This window comes from Pristiophorus japonicus, chromosome 17 (assembly GCF_044704955.1).
Source record: "Pristiophorus japonicus isolate sPriJap1 chromosome 17, sPriJap1.hap1, whole genome shotgun sequence".
In the NCBI taxonomy this organism is placed as follows: Eukaryota; Metazoa; Chordata; class Chondrichthyes; family Pristiophoridae; genus Pristiophorus; species Pristiophorus japonicus.
In genome coordinates this window covers 103,927,812-103,949,476 of record NC_091993.1, presented here as the reverse complement: position 1 = coordinate 103,949,476, position 21,665 = coordinate 103,927,812, and the positions used below count along the sequence as shown (strand labels likewise).

General features: G+C 46.2%; 1 protein-coding gene across 1 annotated transcript in view; it reads right to left on the bottom strand.

Annotated features, from left to right (window-relative positions):
• cfap276 (cilia and flagella associated protein 276) overlaps window positions 1-20,409 on the bottom strand; it is a 49,642-nt gene extending 29,233 nt beyond the window's left edge. Inside the window, exon 1 of the mRNA XM_070859432.1 lies at window positions 20,288-20,409. Within this exon, the coding sequence (XP_070715533.1) occupies window positions 20,288-20,368 (81 nt within the window). The 5' untranslated portion in view covers window positions 20,369-20,409. The remainder of the gene's footprint in view (window positions 1-20,287) is intronic.
• Between the last annotated feature and the right edge of the window lie 1,256 nt (window positions 20,410-21,665).

Sequence of the window (21,665 nt, the reverse complement as noted above, 5' to 3'; positions counted from 1 at the left end):
TAGTGAGATTTGTTGCCAGTGGAGATCCCAGTGGTTTCTGGTTGTGAGTCCATGACTACTCCATTCTCCCCCCCACACAGAGATCATGCTAATGGCCCGTTACATGCAAGTTGCATTCAAGTTCATCACATGGGTTTTACATTTACATCTTGGTACATTTGTTGGGTGGATTACAGTGGCGTTTCTTTTTGTGTGAGATCCGGGTCGTCTGGTGGCGGCGCAGCGCCCCATGTTAGTGGGTCTGTGGGCGAGGTGAGCTCATTTTGCTCGAGTTGCCGGAGTTCAGGGCTCTTGCCGTTACTCCTAATGTCGGGCAGGCCCAAAGACAGCTGATTTTTCTGTGACCTCCCTGTCCTTTTCGTTTGCACAGTGTCGCTGCTGCTCCCTGGGAAGCGGCCTGAGCGAGTGAGTGTTTCATCTAAATGACGGTGGGGCTGTCTCGTCTTGTCTAGCAGTTCGTAGGGGAATGCTGACTCGCTTTCCTTGAGGGCACTGTTGTGAGCACTCTTTAGTTTGGGATCCTGGCTGGTCCAGGTCCCATTCGGAGGAGCCGTTGAGGGTGACCCTTCACTCTTGGGCATTGCCACGGTGGTGAGTGAGTTTGTGGGCTGCGCCTTTTCCACCCGGCTGGTGGGCGACGGTAACCGACTGCGAGCATAGGCACAGTTTACTGTTTCTGGTCCGTGGCAGTTCATGCCATCGGGTGTCTGCAATGTTAAACCGATCTGAGGCAGGGTATCGCTACCGGTGCCTCTGCTCTCCGGGGATCGTTTACTCTGTGGCTTGTCTACTTCTGTCAGCTGTGGGGACATTTTATGATACATCGTTCTGGTCCCGGGGACGCAGGCTACAACATTGGGTAGCCCGCTGGACCTGTATACGACCGTTAGATGTTCGCCCGCTACATTGGCTGATTGCAATTTGCACCCGACATCGCTCAACAACATTTTGCTTGTTACAACTGGACTTTTACATTGGTTACCAATTTCAAGCAGTTCATTCAAAAATGGCGGATTGCTGGCTGTTATGTGTTGAATAAAGAATCTGTGAGCTCAAAGTAAGGTGTGACCGCAGTCCTTTATAACAGGTCTCCAGACCTGTGAAGCCTCCTTATGTACAGGTGTTCCCAAGGGATTGTGGGATCCTTGGGACTCCAGGGGATGAGCCCTCTGGTGGTTAAACAAGGTATTTACAGGTTTACATATATAACACTCCCCCTCCAAAGTCAACAGTGTAACTATTTACAATGTGAGTTGATCTAGGGCTTTCCTTTCCCTGATTGATCGTCTCGGTGCAAATGCTGGTTTTGGTGATTTGTTTGTTGGGCCCTCGCTGGGCTGCTGTGCAGCTGGTCCTGCTGGGCTGCCTGGCGTGGTGAGTCCCTCTGGGCTGCTGCGGGTGATGGGTTCTGCTTCGTGGTCAACCGCTGGGTCGGTTGCCATTGGTGTGTGTGTTGGAGCGTCAGAAAAGGTAGAGTCTATTGTAGGTTGCTCTGGATAGTCCGTGAATCTGAGTTTGGTTTGGTCCAAGTGTTTTCCCAAGTGAGTCCATTTGAAAGTTTGACAAGAAACACCCTACTCCCCTCTTTGGCCAAAACAGTGCCAGCAATCCACTCGGAACCATGTCCATAGTTCAACACAAATACAGAATCAATTCCTTCAATTTCGCGTGACACATTTGCGCGATCATGATATGTATTCTGTTGAAGCTGCCTGCTCTCTACCTGTTCGTGTAGATCAGTGTGGACTAACGAGAGCCTTGTCTTAAGTGCCCTTTTCATGAGCAGTTCAGCGGGGAGAACCCCAGTGAGCAAGTGGGCTCTTGTGCGGTAACTAAGCAGGACTCGGAATAGGCAAGTCTGCAGTGAGCCTTCAGTTAGCCTCTTCAAGCTCTGCTTGATTGTTTGCACTGCTCTCTCTGCCTGACCATTGGACGCTGGTTTAAATGGAGCAGATGTGACATGTTTGATCCCATTACGGGTCATGAACTCTTTGAACTCGGCACTGGTGAAGCATGGTCTATTGCCACTCACAAGAACGTCAGGCAGGCCGTGCGTGGCAAACATGGCCCGCAGGCTTTCAATGGTGGCAGCGGACGTGCTTGCCGACATTATCTCACATTTAATCCATTTGGAGTATGCATCTACAAGCATTAGGAACATTTTTCCCAAGAACGAGCCTGCATAGTCGACATGAACCCTGGACCACAGTTTGGAGGGCCAAGACCATAAACTTAGTGGTGTCTCCCTGGGTGCATTGCTTAACTGGGAACATGTTTTACATTTGTGCACGCAGGATTCTAAGTCTGCATCGATACCGGGCCACCACACGTGGGATCTAGTTATTGTTTTCATCATTACAATGCCTGGGTGGGTACTGTGGAGATCACTAATGAAAGTGTCCCTGCCCTTTTTTGGTACCACTACCCAATTACCCCACAGAAGGCAGCCTGCCTGTATAGACATTTCATCTTTGTGCCGCTGATACAGCTTTCTTTATTCCTGCATTTCTAATGGGACAGTAGACCAACTCCCATGGAGTTTTTTTACTAAGGACAGTAAGGGGTCCTGGCTCGTCCAGGTTCTAATCTGTCAGGTGATGACAGGTGATTGCTCACTCTCGAATGCTTCCATTACCATAACTAAATCTGCAAGCTGTGCCATCTCCACGTCTGTGGTAGGCAATGGCAGCCTACTGAGAGCATCGACACAGTTTTCTGTGCCTGGCCTGTGGTGGATGGCGTAGTTGTATGCGGACAACGTGAGCGCCCATCTCTGGATGCGGGCCGATGCATTTGTATTTATCCCCTTACTTTCAGAAAAGAGGCTTATGGTCGGTTTCCAATTCAAATTTGAGCCCAAACAGATATTGATGCATTTTCTTTACCCCATAAAGCTAACACTTCTTTTTAATCATGCTGTAGGCCCTCTCAGCCTTAGATAGACTTCTGGATGCATAAGCAACTGGTTGCAATTTCCCAGATTCATTAGCTTGTTGCAATACACACCCGACACCGTATGACGACGCATCACATGCTAGTACCAAACGCTTAAATGGATCATACAACATAAGCAATTTGTTTGAGCATAACAGTTTTCTAGCTTTTACAAAGGCATTTTCTTGGCTTTTACCCCATACCCATTCATCTTCTTTACGCAGTAAAGAGTGCAATGGTTCTAACAGTGTACTAAGACCCGGTAAGAAGTTACCAAGGTAGCTCAGGAGTCCTAGAAACGACCGCAGCTCCATCACGTTCTGAGGTCTTGGTGCGTTCTCGATTGCTTCTGTCTTCGAATTGGTGGGCCTGATGCTGTCTGCCGTGATTCTTCTCCCAGGAACTCCACTTCAGGCACCAGGAAAACGCACTTGGAGCGTTTTAACCTGAGCCCCACGCGATTAAGCCGACTAAGAACCTCCTCCAGGTTCCGCAGATGCTCGATGGTGTTCCGATCTGTAACCAAGTTGTCATCCTGGAAGACCACGGTGCGTGGGACCGACTTCAGTAAGCTTTCCATGTTCCTCTGGAATATCGCCACGGCTGATCGAATCCCAAACGGGCATCTATTGTAAATGAAGAGACCTTTGTGCGTGTTGATACAGGTGAGGCCCTTCAATGATTCCTCCAGCTCCTGCATCATGCAGGCCGAGGTCAAGTCCAGCTTCGTAAATGTTTTTCCTCCCGCCAGCGTCGCAAATAGGTCGTCTGCCTTTGGTAGCGGGTATTGATCCTGCAGGGAGAAACGATTGATAGTTACTTTATAATTACCACAGATTCTGTCAGTGTCGTCTTCCTTGAGGACTGGAACAATCGGACTGGCCCACTCGTTGAATTCGATCGGCGAAATGATGCCCTCTCGTTGCAGCCGGTCCAGCTCGATCTCCACCCTCTCTCTCATCATGTACGGTACTGCTCTCGCCTTGTGATGGATGGGTTGCGCCCCCGGAATTAGGTGGATCTGCACTTTTGCTCTTGGAACTTCCCGATGCCTGGTTCGAACAGCGAGGAGAACTTGTTGAGGACCTGGGCACATGAAGTGACGATAGTGCTCGGACGTCGTCCCAGTTCCAGCGTATCTTCCCCAGTCAGCTCCTGCCAAGCAGCGTGGGGCCATCACCCGGTACCACCCAGAGTGGTAACTTGTGCACTGCTTCATCGTAGGAGACCTTTACAGTGGCACTGCCAATTATGGGAATCAGTACCTTTGTGTATGTTCTCAGTTTAGTACGAATGGGAGTCAGGACTGGCCTTGAGGCCTTGCTGTACCACAATTTGTCAAAAGTCTTTTTGCTCATTATGGACTGGCTCGCACCCGTTTCCAGCTCCATTGACACCGGGAGTCCATTTAATTCAACCTTCAGCATTATCGGGGGACACTTTGTGGTAAATGTGTGCACCCCATATAACTCTGCCTCCTCGGTCTGAGGCTCTGGTTCATTGTGATCCACCGTGGACCTCTCCTCCTCTGCAACATGGTGGTTTGCAGGATTTACAGCTCGCCTGCACATATGTTGGAGGGGTCCTATTGTTCCACAGCCCTTGCAAACGTATCCTTTGAAGCGGCATGAATGGAAACGATGATCACCCCCGCAGCGCCAACAAGGTGTTAATGGCCTTGCATTCATCACCCTTGATGGTGGACTCTGAGACATCTGCAGGCATGCAGCTGCAGGCATGTGAGGCTTGCCCTGTACATTACGATTCAAAAATAACATTACTTTGTTCACAGTACTTGCAGCAGCACTCGTGTGCTGAGAGATTTGTTTGGTATTGTCACTGGTGGCGATGAATGCCTGGACTATCACTATGGCTTTACTCAAGATTGGGGTCTCTACAGTCAAAAGTTTGCGAAGTATTACTTCATGGCCAATGCCAAGTACAAAGAAGTTCCTGAGCATGTGCTCCAAGTGTCTTTCAAATTCGCAATGTCCTGTAAGGCGTTTTAGCTCAGTGACATAGCTCGCCACTTCCTGGCCTTCAGACCTCTTGTACGTGTAAAACTGGTACCTCGCCATCAGAACGCTTTCTTTCGGGTTTAGATGCTCCCGGACCAGTGTGCACAAATCATCATACGACTTCTCTGTGGGTTTTGCTGGAGCAAGCAGATTTTTCATGAGGCCATATGTTGGTGCCCCGCAAATGGTGAGGAGGATCGCCCTTCGTTTGGCAGCGTTCGCTTCTCCTTCCAGCTCGGTGGCCATGAAGTATTGGTCGAGTCGCTCCACGAAGGTTTCCCAATCATATCCCTCCAAAAATTTCTCCAGGATGCCCACTGTTCTCTACATTGTTGCGGTGGGGTTCGTCATTTGTATCTCATCGCCAGTTGTTATATATTGAATAAAGAGTCTGACCAGATATTGTGAGCTCAAAATAAGGTGTGACCGCAGTCCTTTATTACAGGTTTCCAGAGTGCCTCTCCAGGCTGTGATGCCTCCTTATGTACAGGTGCTCCCAAGAGATTGTGGGATCCCTTGGGACTCCAGGGAATGAGCCCTCTGGTGGTTAAACAAGGTATTTACAGGTTTACATATATAACACTGGCCTCCTTTAAAATGGCCTTACTACTTTTACCCCAATCGTCTTCCTTGCGTGGAACCACGTGTCGTTGCTCGATTAGCGCTGCATCCCTCTCCATGATGTCGACTGCCGCGATCTTCTTTCCTAGGGATTCTGCCACTGAAGCTGGGAAGGCGCCCTTGGACCCAATATTTCTCCCCAAGAGTCCTGCCACTGAAACTGGGAAGGTGCGTTCGGGTTGTCTCAGCTGGATCATCACCATGCAGTCGTGATGAGCAGTCTGTGCCTCGGGGGCTGCGTGGATCTGCTCTCCTGTGCCTGGTCCAACCGAAGGTGGGGGCTTGTTCTGCCTCTGAGCACAGGGAACGTCGATCGTTGGAGGGATGAAGTCTTCCCAGTTCCAATGAATCTTCCCCATCCATCTTCTTCCAAGTAGTGTTGGTTCATCACCCGAAACAATCCACAATGGTGAATTGTGCACCGCGCCATCATGGGATACACTTACCATCAGTTCTTTGGTATAGGTGTGCAGCTTTACCTGAACTGGGACCAGCTTGGATTGTTCAGCTTGATCATTCTATATCCTCTCAAAGGCTTCCTGGCTCATTACTGACTGACTCGCCCCCGTGTCCACTTCCAGGAAGACTGGAACGCCATTTATCTCGACTTCCATTATCACTGGAGGACAATCTGTGGTGCAGATATATACTCCATACACTTCGTCCTGGGACTGAGCTGCCTCTCTAGCCATCTTCTCGTAATCTGCGCTGGATTCACAGCCATCTGCTGACTCCTCTTCCACGTGGTGAGTCACAGTTCTTTTGCACATTCGCTGGAGGTGGCCCTTTGTGCTGCAGCCTTTGCACACATAGTCTCTGAACCGACACTGATGAGCCCTGTGATTACCTCTGCAATGCCAGCATGGTGCTACTTGACTTACGTTTGCACCCCTCGGCGGACTCTGAGTTAAAGGACTCGGGGGCCTGTACGCTCTGCCCTGGGCAGATTCATGTTCCACAGTTCTGCCTGTGAAAGGCGCCATTCTATTTACAGTACTTGCCGGGTTTGAGTCTTGAGAGTGAGTCATCATCTGCTCGGAGCTGCACTTGAGGTCATGGACACCTGGCTGATGCTGATGGCCTTCTGCAGAGCGACGATGGTTTCGGCAGACAGTAGCCTGTGAAGAAGGGCCTAATGACCGATGCCAATTAAGAAGATGTACCGCAATGCATTGGCGAGGGATACGGCAAATTCACATGGTCCTGCCACCCTCCTGAGGTCGGTAGCGTACTTCACGATTTCCTGGCCCTCGGGATGGCGGTGTGTATAAAATCGATGCCTGGCCGTGAGAATGCTCTCCTTTGGTTTGAGTTGGTCCCAAATTAGCACTTTCAGCTCCTCGTATGACTTGGTCGTTGTTTTCTCTGGTGCAAGCAAGTCCCTGACGAGGCCGTAGACCGCGGGCCCACAACTGGTCAACAGGATAGCTCTGCGCTTATCTGCCAGCGTGGCTGGATCATCACCTACCAGGTCGTTTGCTACGAAATATTGGTTGAGCCGCTCCGTAAAGACTTCCCAATCTTAGAGGGTGAAGTTCTCAAACTTTTCTAATGCACCGACGTTCGTCATTTTTGCGTGAAAGTTGGTAATCTCATCGCCGGTTGTTATGTCTTTAATACTCTTATGAATGACTCCGTGAGATCTAGTATTGTACTTGAGCTGTTGTGACAGTCCCTTTTATTGCAACTCCAGAGTGAGGCACAAGCATGGTGGGCAGCCTTTTATACTGCACTTGCACACCTATGCAGGTGACTCTCAGTCTCCCACCGCAGTGCCAACTGGTGGCACAACTTATGTGACGATACAATTAGTATGCATAGTCTACATACATGACAGAAAGAGTCTTTATAAGGTTTATGTGGCTCAAAGATGACATGCCCGGCATTGGGAATTTAGAATCAAGTGGCAGACTTGGTAATCCAATAACTGTGCCAGGCAGGTGTGCAGGGCACTATTAATGATCAGTAACCCAGCCCGGCCCGTTGGCGGCTGAGATTCAACTAACCCTGCAGGCCAATCCCCTAAAGGATAGGTTGGTTCCCAGTTGGCCAAACAGCAAGAGACTGATCAGCATCATCCTCTGGCAAGTTGTCCTGTTTTAGCTGACTAAGCTCCAACAGTACCCATGCACAAACTTGGAGCTCCATAAACCTGGGCTCTACTGCATTCAAACTCTCTGAGTGTGGGTAAGTAGAATGTGTACTCAATATCGGGTGTGGAAGAAAGAATCTATGAATCCATGGCTTATGAAAGAGGGAAGGGTTAAATTATTTTTATTAGCTATGCTTAAAGAAATAATAAGACTAGAAAATAGCCACGCTTTTTAGCCTTGAAACTTACAGATGCAATTAAATGACTATCTGGTATTAAAAGGGAGTCTCCTTTGATTCTGCTTATTAGACTGTGAACAGAGAAAAACTATGCAAGGACAGATAGAGTGTGTACCTCCCGAGACGACCTTTGTACTCGCGGGACTAATGAATAAGATTCCTTTTCTATTTCTGTATTCAATTTCTGTATAAAGATAAGTGCAATTTGCTTGTATGACAGAGTTCTGCCTTGGTACGGTCCAAGCAAGCTCTCCAAGATATCTTGTTAGCTTTAGTAATAAACTTCTCTCGAAGCAACTTCTGAAAGTCTCCGCCTGAGTTAATTTAAGCTAAATATTTCCTCGACAGATTCTGGCGTAGTCGGCAGGATCTCTGATAATGAGATCCAAAAGAACTAAATTTAATTTTTTTTTAAAGAGAAAGAGGAATTTTAAAGGACCTTCCTAGCTAAAAGAAGGAAGGTGCCTAGGCCGTCCTAGCTGAAAGGGGGACGGGCCGCCGAGATCCCCGAGAGGGTGAGGCATAAGGTAGCTACCGCTAAGAAGCTAAAATAACAAAAAGGCAAAAGGAGACCCCGAGCTGAGCGGAAAAGAGAACACCGGTGAGCGCTTTGTAAATTATTGTATATTTTGTAGGATTGTCCTAACTCTCATTTCAGAAAAGACCGCGAGACGTTGCACCCGGAAGAATGGGAAACGGCTCTAGTCGAGCAGGGCGCTCGCGCCCAGTTCCTAGAAAAGGAAAGACGGACGACCTCTCAACTGAAAGAATGAAAGTACATCCTAAGACTGAGAAAAGAATCAGTAAGGTAGTAAAGCAACGAGAGAAGGTAGGAGATCCCATTGTGCCGCCCGGCTCGCCGGCGGACACTGTAATTAAAGAAACAGGAGACGACAGATACGCGGTAACGTTTAGTAGCGATTTGTACGGTTGGTCTGATGGGGATTGGCCATATGGAGGAAGTTTTAAATTGTCCTTAATTGAGGAATGGAGACAGACCACCAAAGATGGGGCGGGGGACCCCACTTGGGATAAAGATTATATGGAGAATTGTTTTAAAAAATGGACAGAGGTGGCAAAAAGGCACCAGCCCCCTAAAAATAAAAAGAAAGAGGAGGAGGGTAAGGAGAATCCCCCTCCCTCTTACAGCCCCCCGAGTGCCCCGGTTATGACCGCTTCCCCTGTCGGCTTATACCCCCGTCTTCCAACCACCAAGCCGGATGATTGGCAGGAGATTATAGAAATAGTGGCCGCTCAGCTGGATCAGGCCTCTAGGCGACGAGAAAATCCACAAAACCCACTAGAAAATGAAAACGGGGAAAGAGGAGCCGATGGAGGAGACCCGGGAGCATCTGGGTCAGGGGAAACCAGAGCCTCTGGAGAAGAGGGTATAGACCACAGATCTGGGGTAATAACAAGAGGGCAAGCGGCTCAAAGAGAAGCCGCTGACTCTACTTCCCAAACCCCCGTCGGCCAAAATCCTAGGGTAATGATAGGAACTACGGCAGTTTTAAAACCATGGTCCCCTGGAGAAGCCAGAAATATGATATCAGCCGCCCCTAATCCTGTTAAGAAGCCAGTAGCCTTTCACAACTGGCTTGAGCAAACCTGTACCATTTATAACCCCCTCCCCGGAGATGTGAAATTATTACTGCAGGCAGCATATGGGTCCTCTTGGCAAGGGGTAAAAGATATGTTCCCTATACCCGCCGGCGAAAATGGAGATTGGCGGGAAAATAATGACATAGAAGGAAATGAGTCCCGGGAACATTGGTTACAGCACCGGGGCAAGGATGCCATATTAAAGGGAGCTAAAAAGCATGGAGATATAGGGGAAGTCACCCGCTGCTTGCAGAAAACAGAAGAATCGATGATAGATTTTGCAGGCAGATGGAAAAATAGTTGGGACGAGCATGCAGGAATACCAATGGATCAAAATGAACCTTTGGCAGTGCAAACTTTGTTAAATTGTATGTTGCCACAACAAGCAAGAACATACAAAATTAAGGTCTTGGACTGGCAAGGAAAAAGTTGGAAAGAAACGATCACAGTACTGGCCAACATGGATAGGGAGGGACTATTTACCTATAAGGAAAACAAGGCTAAAACAGCAGGTCAGTACTATCAGCAAAAAGGAAGAGGACAAACGCAGAATAATAGAGGAGGGTTTGGGGGACAAGGACGAGGAAGAGGGAGAGGACAGTGGCCCCAAAGAGACCGCTCTCAAGATGAGTGTAGAAATTGCGGAAGAAAAGGGCATTGGGCTCGCGATTGCAGATGCCCCCCGAAACAGGGTGGAGGATTGAAAGGGGGTTTCCCCGAACCTCCACCTCCCTTGGCCCCTCAGTTTTCGTTCTCTAACCCCAACCCGCACCAATCAGCATAGGGATGCCCCGGAGGCTTAGTGGTACAGGCGCCAACCCTCCGCCTATCAGCGGACATAGAAGAAAACCCTCTGGCAGTAGTAAAAATAGGAGACACTTATGTGAAGTTCTTGGTGGATACCGGTGCTACTATGTCTTCTGTACCATCCTCTGTGGGATTACCTGTAAGCAACACCACCGTCTTAAGTATGGGTGTGGCCGGTATCCCCATGAAAGAATTTTTATCGGAACCTACCCAATTGACAATTGAAGGACAATCGGTTAATGATGAGACTTTGATAGTCTCTAAAACAACACCGCTCCCTTTATTGGGAAGACAGACTTTGTGCAAACTAGGAGCCACAATATATTGCACAAAGGAAGGAATGTACATGGAGCTCCCTCCAAATAAAATCCATCAGTTCTTTAATGGGATTGAAGAAGAGAGAAGGGAGGATAACAAAGAAAAGGCTGCCCTCTATTGTTGGCAATTGATTGGCAACTTCTATTCCCCCTTGATACATGAAGTTATACAAAACTTAAAAGCTAAATTTGACTCTAATACTGAAGAATTGATGTATATAATTTTGACAAGCTTTGAGGCAGTTCAGCTTCACTGTACAGCCTGGTACACTCGTCAAAAAGCTGAAACTTACCAGTGTTTGGTACAATCCTTTTTAAATAAAGAAGAAATAGTAGAAGCTACGCCCCGCATTTATTTTGGACCAGAAGGATTGGGGGTAGCCATCGATTTGACACCCTTACAGCAACAGCGGTTTAGCGAAGCGAACTCGACACCCCATCTGACCTTGGCTGTAAAACCGCCAGCGAAACCTGAAGATATAGGTCCGATGATTGTAGGAATAGAAAGAGAAAAACAGCAACACGGCTATCAACCTTGGGCAGTAATAAAATTACAAAATGTTCAGATAGACTTTATCACCCACAACAGGGGGATTCTCCAGTGGAAAGGTAAAAATCATGCCACCACTTTTGAAAAACAGCAACCCCCGGAACAACAAAGCCCTAAGCTGCCAATGGCATTGAATCAAGTATCTTCTGAACTTTGGGCAAAGCATAAGAATCATGTTGGGCAAGTACATTCTGCAGTACCCCATCGGGTACAATTGATAAAGAACACCGTGTTACCAAGCATTAGGCAGTACAGACTGCCCCAGAGGCAGAAAATGGGATAGAGCCAGTCATTTCTGCGTTGTTGGAACAAGGAGTTTTAGAAAAGACACAGAGCCCGTGTAACACTTCGATACTGCCCATACCAAAGGTTAATAGGCCGAATGAATGGAGATTTGTGCAAGATTTGAGAGCTATTAATAAGATAGTAGTCCCTATCACCCCTGTGGTACCGGACACCAACATTATACTATCTGCTATACTACCAACAGCAACTGTCTTTACTGTAATAGACCTGTGTTCAGCTTTTTTCTCCATCCCGTTAAATCAAGAGAGTCAGTATCTGTTTGCTTTCACCCACAAGAAGCAGCAGTACACATGGACCAGGTTGCCCCAAGGATACACCGAAAGCCCCGCAGTATATGCAGCAGCAGTAAAAAGAGACCTCGAAGACTGTTCATTATCAGACCAGTCTGTCCTGCTGCAGTATGCGGACGATTTGCTTGTGGCTTCCAGCCACGGATACAGGTGCATGCAAGATTCCCTGAAACTGTTACAGCACCTATGTGAAAGAGGGCACCGAGTGTCGTTACAAAAGTTACAATTTTGTCAGACTCAAGTCCAGTACCTGGGTTTTTACATATCTCAAGGGCAAAGGCAGCTAGGACCAGAAAGAATTCAGACAATTCAAAGGGCCACCATACCAAAGACAAAGAAGGATATCTTGTCATTTTTGGGGATGGTTGGGTACTGTAGACAATGGATCCCCGATTATCGAGAATGGGATGCGGTCCTAAGATCAGCTGCCCTAAATGATGCCCCACCCAAGGTGGAATGGACCCCAGAGAGAGAGGAGGCATTTAAACAGTTAAAGAAAGCCATTACTCATGCTCCGGCGTTGGGACTTCCGAATTATGGTCAACCCTTTCAGATGCATGTGAATGAAAAAGAAGGATTTGCAACAGCAGTACTAACCCAAGAACATGGAGGGGGAAATAGACCAGTTGCTTATTATTCGGATTTGCTGCCTCCAGTAGTAAGGGGAATGCCAGCATGTCTACGTGCTGTAGCTGCTACTGCGGTCATGGTGGAGAAGTCGGTACCTATTGTCTTGGATCATCCATGTACTGTCAATACAGCCCATGCTGTGTTATTACTTTTGAATTCAGCTGCCACACAACTCTTTACAGCGTCTCGAAGAACAGGTTATGAAGTATTACTGCTGTCACACCCTAACTATACCTTTCGACGTACACCGGTAGTGAACCCAGCCACTTTTCTTCCCACTAAAGAAGTAGAGGATCCAGGCCAGCATGATTGTCTGTTAACGGTGGAAGTAGCCACCTTACCAAGACCAGATTTGCTCACAGAGCCCATGGACAATCCTGATCTTATTCTCTATACGGATGGATCATCACATAGGCCGTCGGATGATTTGTTTTTGGCAGGCTATGCTATTGTAAATCCCTACGAAATTGTTGAAGCATTCGCCCTGCCTCCCGGAACCTCGGCTCAGGCTGCTGAATTGTTTGCCCTCACTAGAGCTTGTATAATAGCTAAAGATCAAACTGCTAATATCTATACTGATTCTAGATATGCATTCGGTGTGGTCCATGATTTTGGACAACTGTGGAAAAACAGAGGCTTTATCACCTCTGGTGGAAAGCATATTAAGCACTCTCAACTGGTGCTTAATCTATTAGATGCCATTCAGTTGCCAAGTAAGGTAGCCGTTATCAAATGTGCAGCTCACACAACCGGTGAGGATGAAGTATCAGTAGGAAATAGGAGGGCTGACAAAGCAGCCAAACAGGCCGCTTCGGCACAGGCAGACTGCCTTCAAGCAGTCTCAGTTTCCCCTCCACAGGTACTTGACATCCAACAACTTAAAACAGCCCAACAACAAGTTACCATGCAGGAAGGAAGAACTTGGGAAAACCAGGGTTGTTTTCTAAAAAACGACATTTGGTAACACCCTGATGGGCGAACTGTTTGCCCTAGATCTCTATCTTTGCCCCTGTCTCGCCTAGCACACGATCAGGCTCACATGGGCAAAGGAGGGATGATACATGCTATTAATGCACAGTGGTATGCACCAGGAATAACAGTAGTAATTGAGAAAGTTGCTAGAACATGCCAAATTTGTCAACAAAATAACAGAGGTAAAACACCTGCTGAATATGATCATCTACTCCAGCCAAGTATGCCCTTTGAAAATTAGCAAATTGACTTTGTCCACATGCCTCCAGTATCAGGTCTTAAGTATCTATTAGTCATAGTAGACATGTTCACAAGGTGGGTAGAAGCGTACGCCACTAGGAGAGACGATGCCCGAACAGTAGTAAAAATTCTATTTAAAGAAATAGTACCAAGATATGGGATACCTATGGGAATCAACAGTGACAGGGGAACACACTTCACCGGAAAAATAGTGCAAAACCTTGCAGAAGCGTTAGGGTTCCAGTGGAAGTTACATATACCATATCAGCCACAGTCCTTGGGAATGGTAGAAAGAGTAAATGGGATAATAAAATCTACCCTTACCAAGGTATGTCAGGAGACTGGACTGAAGTGGCCAGAAGCCTTACCATTGGTATTGTATACAATGAGAAACCAGAAAAACCGAAACACTGATTTGACACCACATGAAGCCTTATTGGGAAGACCAATGCCTACTGGCGTAAAACCACCACTGACAGATGAAAAAATAGCGTTAATTTGGAACGATGAAAAATCACTAAAGTATGCTCAGGCCATGTGTGAAATAGCAAGAAGTCTGCATGAACAAATAAAGCAGACACAGGTGCCCCCGTCGGAAGGAAATATGCACCCTTTCAGACCTGGAGATCAAGTGTTAGTAAAAACATTAAATAAAGAATCCTTTTCTCCTAGGTGGAAAGGACCGTATCAGATAATTCTCACAACACGAACCGCTTTGAAGTTGGAAAAGCACCCGAACTGGGTGCATGCAACCCGCTGTAAACATTATTTCCCCGACGAATTACAGCCGAAGGAAAAGGCATTGAACCAGGACATACTACGGTCGCCCGACTAAGAAAACAGCCATCTTCTCACTGAAAGAACTGTACCTGCTCTTGTATTAAATATTTGGACTTTAAATTATTGTACAAAATTCACGGACGGATGTCAGAGCTCATTTGTGTGCAAGTTTGGGCCTTTATTATTTGGGTCACTGTTACTATCGTGTGGACGTGTTGTTATTGTAACGACTTATTTCAAGAGTGGTATCGAAACAAACAAGAAAGGGAAGATGGGAAGGGACTCTTGGAAAAATAAATGGACGTTAGGTATACTGATCATTTTAGCGACAGGGAACTCCCGGCAGGAGGAAGAAGTCCTAAAAGAAGGAAGAGTATGGAAGGGAAATATGATATGGGAAAGAAGTAATAGTATAAGGCAGCAAGGCAATTTTTTATGCCCAGCAGGCCAAAGTTGTATAATAGGGAATTTTACGGTACGATGTGAGGCATGTGGAATGAAGGAAGAAAGAGGGGAGTTCCAGTTTATATTGGGGAAAGGGTATCAGTTGTTAATAGAATTCCAGGCCGATGTGTGGATGAGGTGTACCTGGAGCACAGGGAAAAACAAGAGATGGATGCACATAGGAGGGCCGGACGAGAGAAAAGACTTCCTCCGTTATTCATTTACAGGTATGGGAGATGGGCAGCAGATGTTGTGCATGAATAACACCCCAGTGAATGGAGGAGACCCATTTGTGGTAAAATGGTCAGTAAAAGAATCCGGCCACCTAGAAGACCGAGACCCGGGACATCTAAAAAGGATACTGACCACTTGCATCCCAGTGGTAAGATCCCCAGGTGTATTAAATCTAACAATACGAATTAAATATCCCCCAAAGAAAGAAGATGGTTGCCACACAACCAGTGTTAAGGTATCTTTTGAAAAAGAAAGACCCCAAAGAAAGAAACGGGATGTATTAGAGACTGTGTTAGGTGGAGTGGGAGCAGGAATAGGAGCATTGAACTCCATGGATATCGAGACCCTACAACATAAAATCCAGGCCGTCGGAGGACTGGTAGGGGAAGATATAAAAATCAGAAATGCCTGGGATGAAGGATTACAGCAATTACAGATATCAGGTTACGTCCTAAATGAAATGACCTGGGAACAGAATGAAGGGATAGAGAAGGAAATAGAGAACCTAATGAAAGAACAACAGGGAGTAAACAAGTACACCCATTGCCTGTTTAAAGAAATGATCAGACAGCTATTAAGAGCCGAGTTAGAAAGGAAAATATTATCCTTCCATGCTAACACATGGGAAAGGCTGCTGGAAATTAACAAAAGGGATAAGCTTCTTAATTTAACCATTAACCCTCAAAAAAGATATACCAGTTGTAATTCAAAAGGATGTAACGTTACAATGGAGATAGTAAGTATGACACGAAAAGAAATTTGGTGTCAGTTCCAAGTAATGCCCCAGCTGTTTGGACAGAACTTCTGGTACCCAGAATTTAAAGGAGATTGGGTCGATGAGAAGAATATGACACATCACCAGAGGGGATGTGCTAGGTGGCCATTCGGAATGGTATGTCCCTATCAGACCGCCATACACGAATCATGCTCACTGCAGCACTCCATTGGAGTATGTAAATGGGAATTAAAGCTAACCAATGACACTGATATAACGGAAATAGGACAGAATGAGATCTGTGTGACAGGAAATAAACCTGTCTATCTGGATGGAATTTTGTATAAACCCCCCATTAATAAATGCGTGAGAAGAGTCTACACCCTGTATGATCCTGAAGTAAAAAGAACTTATACCTTTGGGCAGTGGCAAAATGTAGAAAAATATCTGTCTATGCACAAGATTGAACCCTTACCCCCTGTAATTAATTTGACCAGACTGCACAATTTGATACGGAATGACAAGAAAATTGAGGAAGCTCTGTCGAAGCAAGGCAGAGACATCCACCGGTTTAGAGTCGAAATGAGTTACAAGAAGGGGCAGCTAGTGAGAATCGCAGATGAAGTCACCTCTTTGACAGTACACCACTGGTGGGATGTGTTTACCGGATGGTCCCCAAGAGCTACAGCAGTACTGAAGCTCGCTATACACCCCATAGTAATTGTAGGTGTGGTTATGCTTGTATTATTAATAATCCTTTGCGGAATGTGGATAAAATTAAAAAACGTAATTAGTCAAGTAATAGGCCTGCTCTCCGAAATAGAAAGAAAAGGTGTATGCATGAAAGGAAGGTTAAGTCGTTTAGAGGAAAGGGTTGATGAAGACGATTATCTCCAAATGCGACCCTATCCTGAAGGGTATACACCCCCTTTTGCTAAAGAAGAAAATATAGGAAATTGTGTTGATCTAAAAAAATAAAAAGATCAACAAGGAGGGAATTGTGGAAGAAAGAATCTATGAATCCATGGCTTATGAAAGAGGGAAGGGTTAAATTCTTTTTATTAGCTATGCTTAAAGAAATAATAAGACTAGAAAATAGCCACGCTTTTTAGCCTTGAAACTTACAGATGCAATTAAATGACTATCTGGTATTAAAAGGGAGTCTCCTTTGATTCTGCTTATTAGACTGTGATCAGAGAAAAACTATGCAAGGACAGATAGAGTGTGTACCTCCCGAGACGACCTTTGTACTCGCGGGACTAATGAATAAGATTCCTTTTCTATTTCTGTATTCAATTTCTGTATAAAGATAAGTGCAATTTGCTTGTACGACAGAGTTCTGCCTTCGTACGGTCCAAGCAAGCTCTCCAAGATATCTTGTTAGCTTTAGTAATAAACTTCTCTCGAAGCAACTTCTGAAAGTCTCCGCCTGAGTTAATTTAAGCTAAATATTTCCTCGACATCGGGCAAACAGAAACCCTGTAAGTGGCTGTAGCTTGAATTAGAGACTTTTAGACACGATGATGGATAAGGGGGAGCCAGTGGATGTGGTGTATTTGGATTTCCAGAAGGCATTCGATAAGGTGTCACATAAAAAGCTACTGCACAAGATAAAAGTTCACAGGGTTGGGGATAATCATCATCATCATTATAGGCTGTCCTTTGAACGAGGATGACTTGCTTCCACATGAGTTCACAGATGTTTCAATGAAGGACCCGATGTTCTAGTCCTGAACCCCAGGGGTGGAAGATACCTGTGCATGGATTTTTTTAACGTGTGGTGACCATTGCACACCAGCCACCACACGGGCTTGACAGAGCTAGGCCTTTATCCAGTGGCAAGGGTTAACCAGGACGATTGGAGACCTGCTCTGCTGCATGGACCTAGTGCGCGCACATATCGCAGTGTCGGCTGGCCAGTGCTGCCCCTGGGCCCTCGGCTCTTCTGGGCCCCGTAGCCTCATCTGCCGCTCCTCCGCCACAATCTCTCGCCGCTCCTCCGCACCAAACACTCGCCGAACCTCTGCCACAATATCCCAGCACCTCCGCACCACATATTCGCCGAACCTCCGCCAAGTGAGAACACCATCGCGGGTGGGGGCTATAAAGAAAGCTGGAGTGGCGGGCCCTACACCATCATGGGCCTCCCTGACCTGTGTGAGAAAACCTCCGCGGGTCGGGGCTATAAAGAGAGCTGGAGCGGCAGGCCCTGAAACATTGTGGGCCACCGCAACCTGCAAGAGAACACCACCGTGGGTCAGGGCTATGAAGAGAGCTGGAGCAGCCACTATAACTTCCAGCGTGAGCTGCTCCAAGTGTGCGATGGCTTTGAGTGGGCGACTGGGTGACGTCATCAGGACCCAGGTCGCTGTTTGGAGCTTGGGCAGGAACATTGGCGGGTCCTGGTAAAGCAGAGATGCGGGAAGGTCATGGCGGAGGTGCAATGAGTGATCAAGGCGGAGGAGCGATGAGGGATCGTGGTTGAGATTGGGGGTAGTATACTAGCATGGATAGCGGGTTGGCTAATGAACAGAAAACAGAGGGTCGAGATAAATGGGTCATTTTCTGGTTGGCAAACTAACTAGTGGGGTGCCACAGGGATTAGTGTTGGGGTCTCAACTATTTAGAATCTATATTAATGACTTGGATGAAGGGACCAAGTGTAATGTAGCCAAGTTTGCTGATGATACAAAGAAGGGTGGCAAAGCAAGTTGTGAGGAAGACACAAAAAATCTGCAAAGGGATATAGATAGGTTAAGTGAGTAGGCAAACATTTGGCAGATGGAATATAATGTGGAAAAATGTGAGATTATCCACTTTGGCAGGAAAAATAAAAAAGCAAATTATTATTTAAACGGAAATTACAAAATGCTGTAGTACAGAAGGACCTGGGGGTCCTTGTGCATGAAACACAAAAAGTTAGTATGCAGGTACAGCAAGTAATCAGGAAGGCAAATGGAATGTTGGCTTTTATTGCAAAGGGGATGGAGTATAAAAGCAGGAAAGTCCTGCTACAGCTATACAGGGTATTGGTGAGGCCACACCTAGAGTTCTGTGTACAGTTTTGGTCACCTTATTTAAGGAGGGATATACTTGCATTGGAGGCAGTTCAGTGAAGGTTCACTCGGTTGATTCCTGAGATGAAGGGGTTGACTTATGAAGGAAGGTTGAGCAGGTTGGGCCGATACTCACTGGAGTTTAGAAGAATGAGAGGTGATTTTATTGAAACATATAAGATACTGAGGGGGCTTGACAAGGTAGATGGAGAAAGGATGTTTCCCCTCGTGAGGGAATCTAGAACTAGGGGGCATAGTTTCAGAATAAGGGGTCACCTATTTAGAACTGAGATGAGGAGGTATTTCTTCTCTCAGAGGGTCGTAAGTCTGTGGAATTCTCTGCCCCAGAGAGCTGTGGAGGCTGTGCCATTGAATATATTTAAGGTGGAGATAGACAGATTTTTGAGCGATAAGGGAGTGAAGAGTTATGGGGAGTGGGCAGGGAAGTGGAGCTGAGCCCAGGATTAGATCAGCCATGATTTTATTAAATGGCAGAGCAGGCTCGAGGGGCCAGATGGCCTACTCCTGCTCCTATTTCTTACTTTCTTATGTTCTTAATTGCTCAACCATTGGTGGCCATGCCTTCTGTTGCCCAGGCCCGAAGCTCTGAAATTCCCTCCCTAATCCTCTCTGCCTCTCTTTCCTCCTTTAAGACTCTCCTTAAAACCTACCTCTTTGACCAAGGTTTTGGTCGCCTGCCCTAATTTCTCCTTATGTGGCTGGGTGTCAAATGTTTTGTCTGGTAATACTCCCGTGAAGCAACTTGGGACGTTTCACTATGTTAAAGGCGCTATATAAATACAAGTTGTTGTTGTTGCACAGAGCTATCACAGTTAAGAAATGAATCAATTTATTAAAGCAACTTGGATGAACCAACATGACCCAAACGGTTGGAAATACTGGAACATTTTCGGGAAATGTTAATCCTGGATCTCACTTTTTAATGCTCAGTAACTATTTGAGGCACTTCGAAAGATAATGTCAATAGACACAATGGCTCGTGCCCTGAAAAAAAACACATTAAGAAAAGCAAAGCTGAGCTGCCGTCGGTATCTTCATTCTGAGCGCCATGCAGTTCTCCATCCCGCAAATTGATTTAAAATGTTAACTTCCTGGATATATTTTACGTATGATAAAGTGTTTTTATTCAGTGCCTTGCTACATATTAGAGAAGTTAATAAACTGGTAAATATTTGACAGAATACACCTTGTCTTACTGCGGCGCATTAATTTTAAATAGATATTTTAGCCGCCACGCGTATTTCGTGCGAAAATGGGCGTATCAAAAAGACAACTGATAAAATGCTGAACTTATTTTAACAAAGTTAGTGAAACGGTCCAGTTATAATATCCAAAATGTGAGAAATCTGAAATAAAATGCATGGAGCATAGCAATATTGCAAAGTGCGAGATATTTCAGTTTCAAGGCTGTTGCAATACCTGCATGTCCTTTTTGCGACCTCTAAAAGTATCATCGTTTTCATATTTTGGGAAAGGGAATGGGTCTCTGGTTTCAGGCATTTTTCAGCGCGGTCAACCTGCTGCAGAATTCTGGCAACCAATCTCCCCGGCGCGGTGCAGTTGCACTCAGATTTGTTTACGGTGTTGCAAGGCGTTGCTAGGTTATCCGCTTTTAGAATCTCCATGGTTACTACGCCAGTGTTCTCTCTGCTGCCGTCTAGTGAACACTGCCGGCACTTTCTGCCCGTGTTTTTGTAATGTGGGAAAATGAAGGACCAGAAAAGACCACTGTAACAGCTTTGAAGGAAGCTACTGGGAGCTTTCTGTCTGTGTACTAGAGCAACCCAAAGCTAAACCCACCGCCCTGTTCTGTCCTCATCGCCCTGTATGGGATCATACAATGGTTACAGCAGGGAAGAAGGCCATTCGGCCTGTCGAGCTCGTGCTAGTCCTGCTCCCCCGCCCTTTCCCCGTAGCCTGCAATTTTCTTTTCCTTCAGATACTTATCCAACTTCCTTTTGAAAGATAAAATTGAGTCTGTCTCCACCACCCTTTCAGGCAGTGCATTCCAGATCTTAACCACTCGCTGTGTTAAAAAAAATGTTTTCTTATGTTGCCTTTGGTTCTTTTGCCAATCACCTTAAATATGTGCCCTCTGGTTCCCGAGCTTTCTGCCTACCTACTCTGTCCAGACCCCTCATGATGTTGAACACCTCGATCAAATCTCCTCTCCATCTTCTCTGCTCCAAGAAGAACAACCCCAGCTTCTCCAGTCTATCAACATAACTGAAGTCCATCATTCCTGGAATCATTCTCGTAAATCTTTTCTACACCCTCTCTAAGGCCTTTACATCCTTCCTAAAGTGCGGTGCCCAGAATTGAACACAATGTTCCAGTTGGGGTCGACCCAGTGTTTTATAAATGCAATGGTCTCTGCATCATCCACACTTTGTGGCAAAGCATCTAATGTTCTAAAAAAAAATGCCTCGCCGCCTCTCTCCTCACTCTTAATAACAATTATAAATGAATGACCCCTCCTCAAAGACTCCCCAACCAAAATACATTGTCTATCCTTATTTACCATCTGACAAAAGCTTGATTAAAAATCCTCTTAGTTCTCTCTGGTATAGTGGAAATAGCCCCAATGTCTCAAGTCTCTCCTCAACCCTTGCTTCTCACCCTCAGATGGGATGCCTTATGGATTCCTTAAGTGTTTGTCTGCTAATATAGGCAATAATTAATTCTAAAGAAAAAAAGATTTGCATTTATATAACGCCTTTCACAACCTCAGGACGTCCCGCAACATTTTACAGACAATGAAGTACTTCCCCTCCCCCACCCCCCCACTACTGTTGTA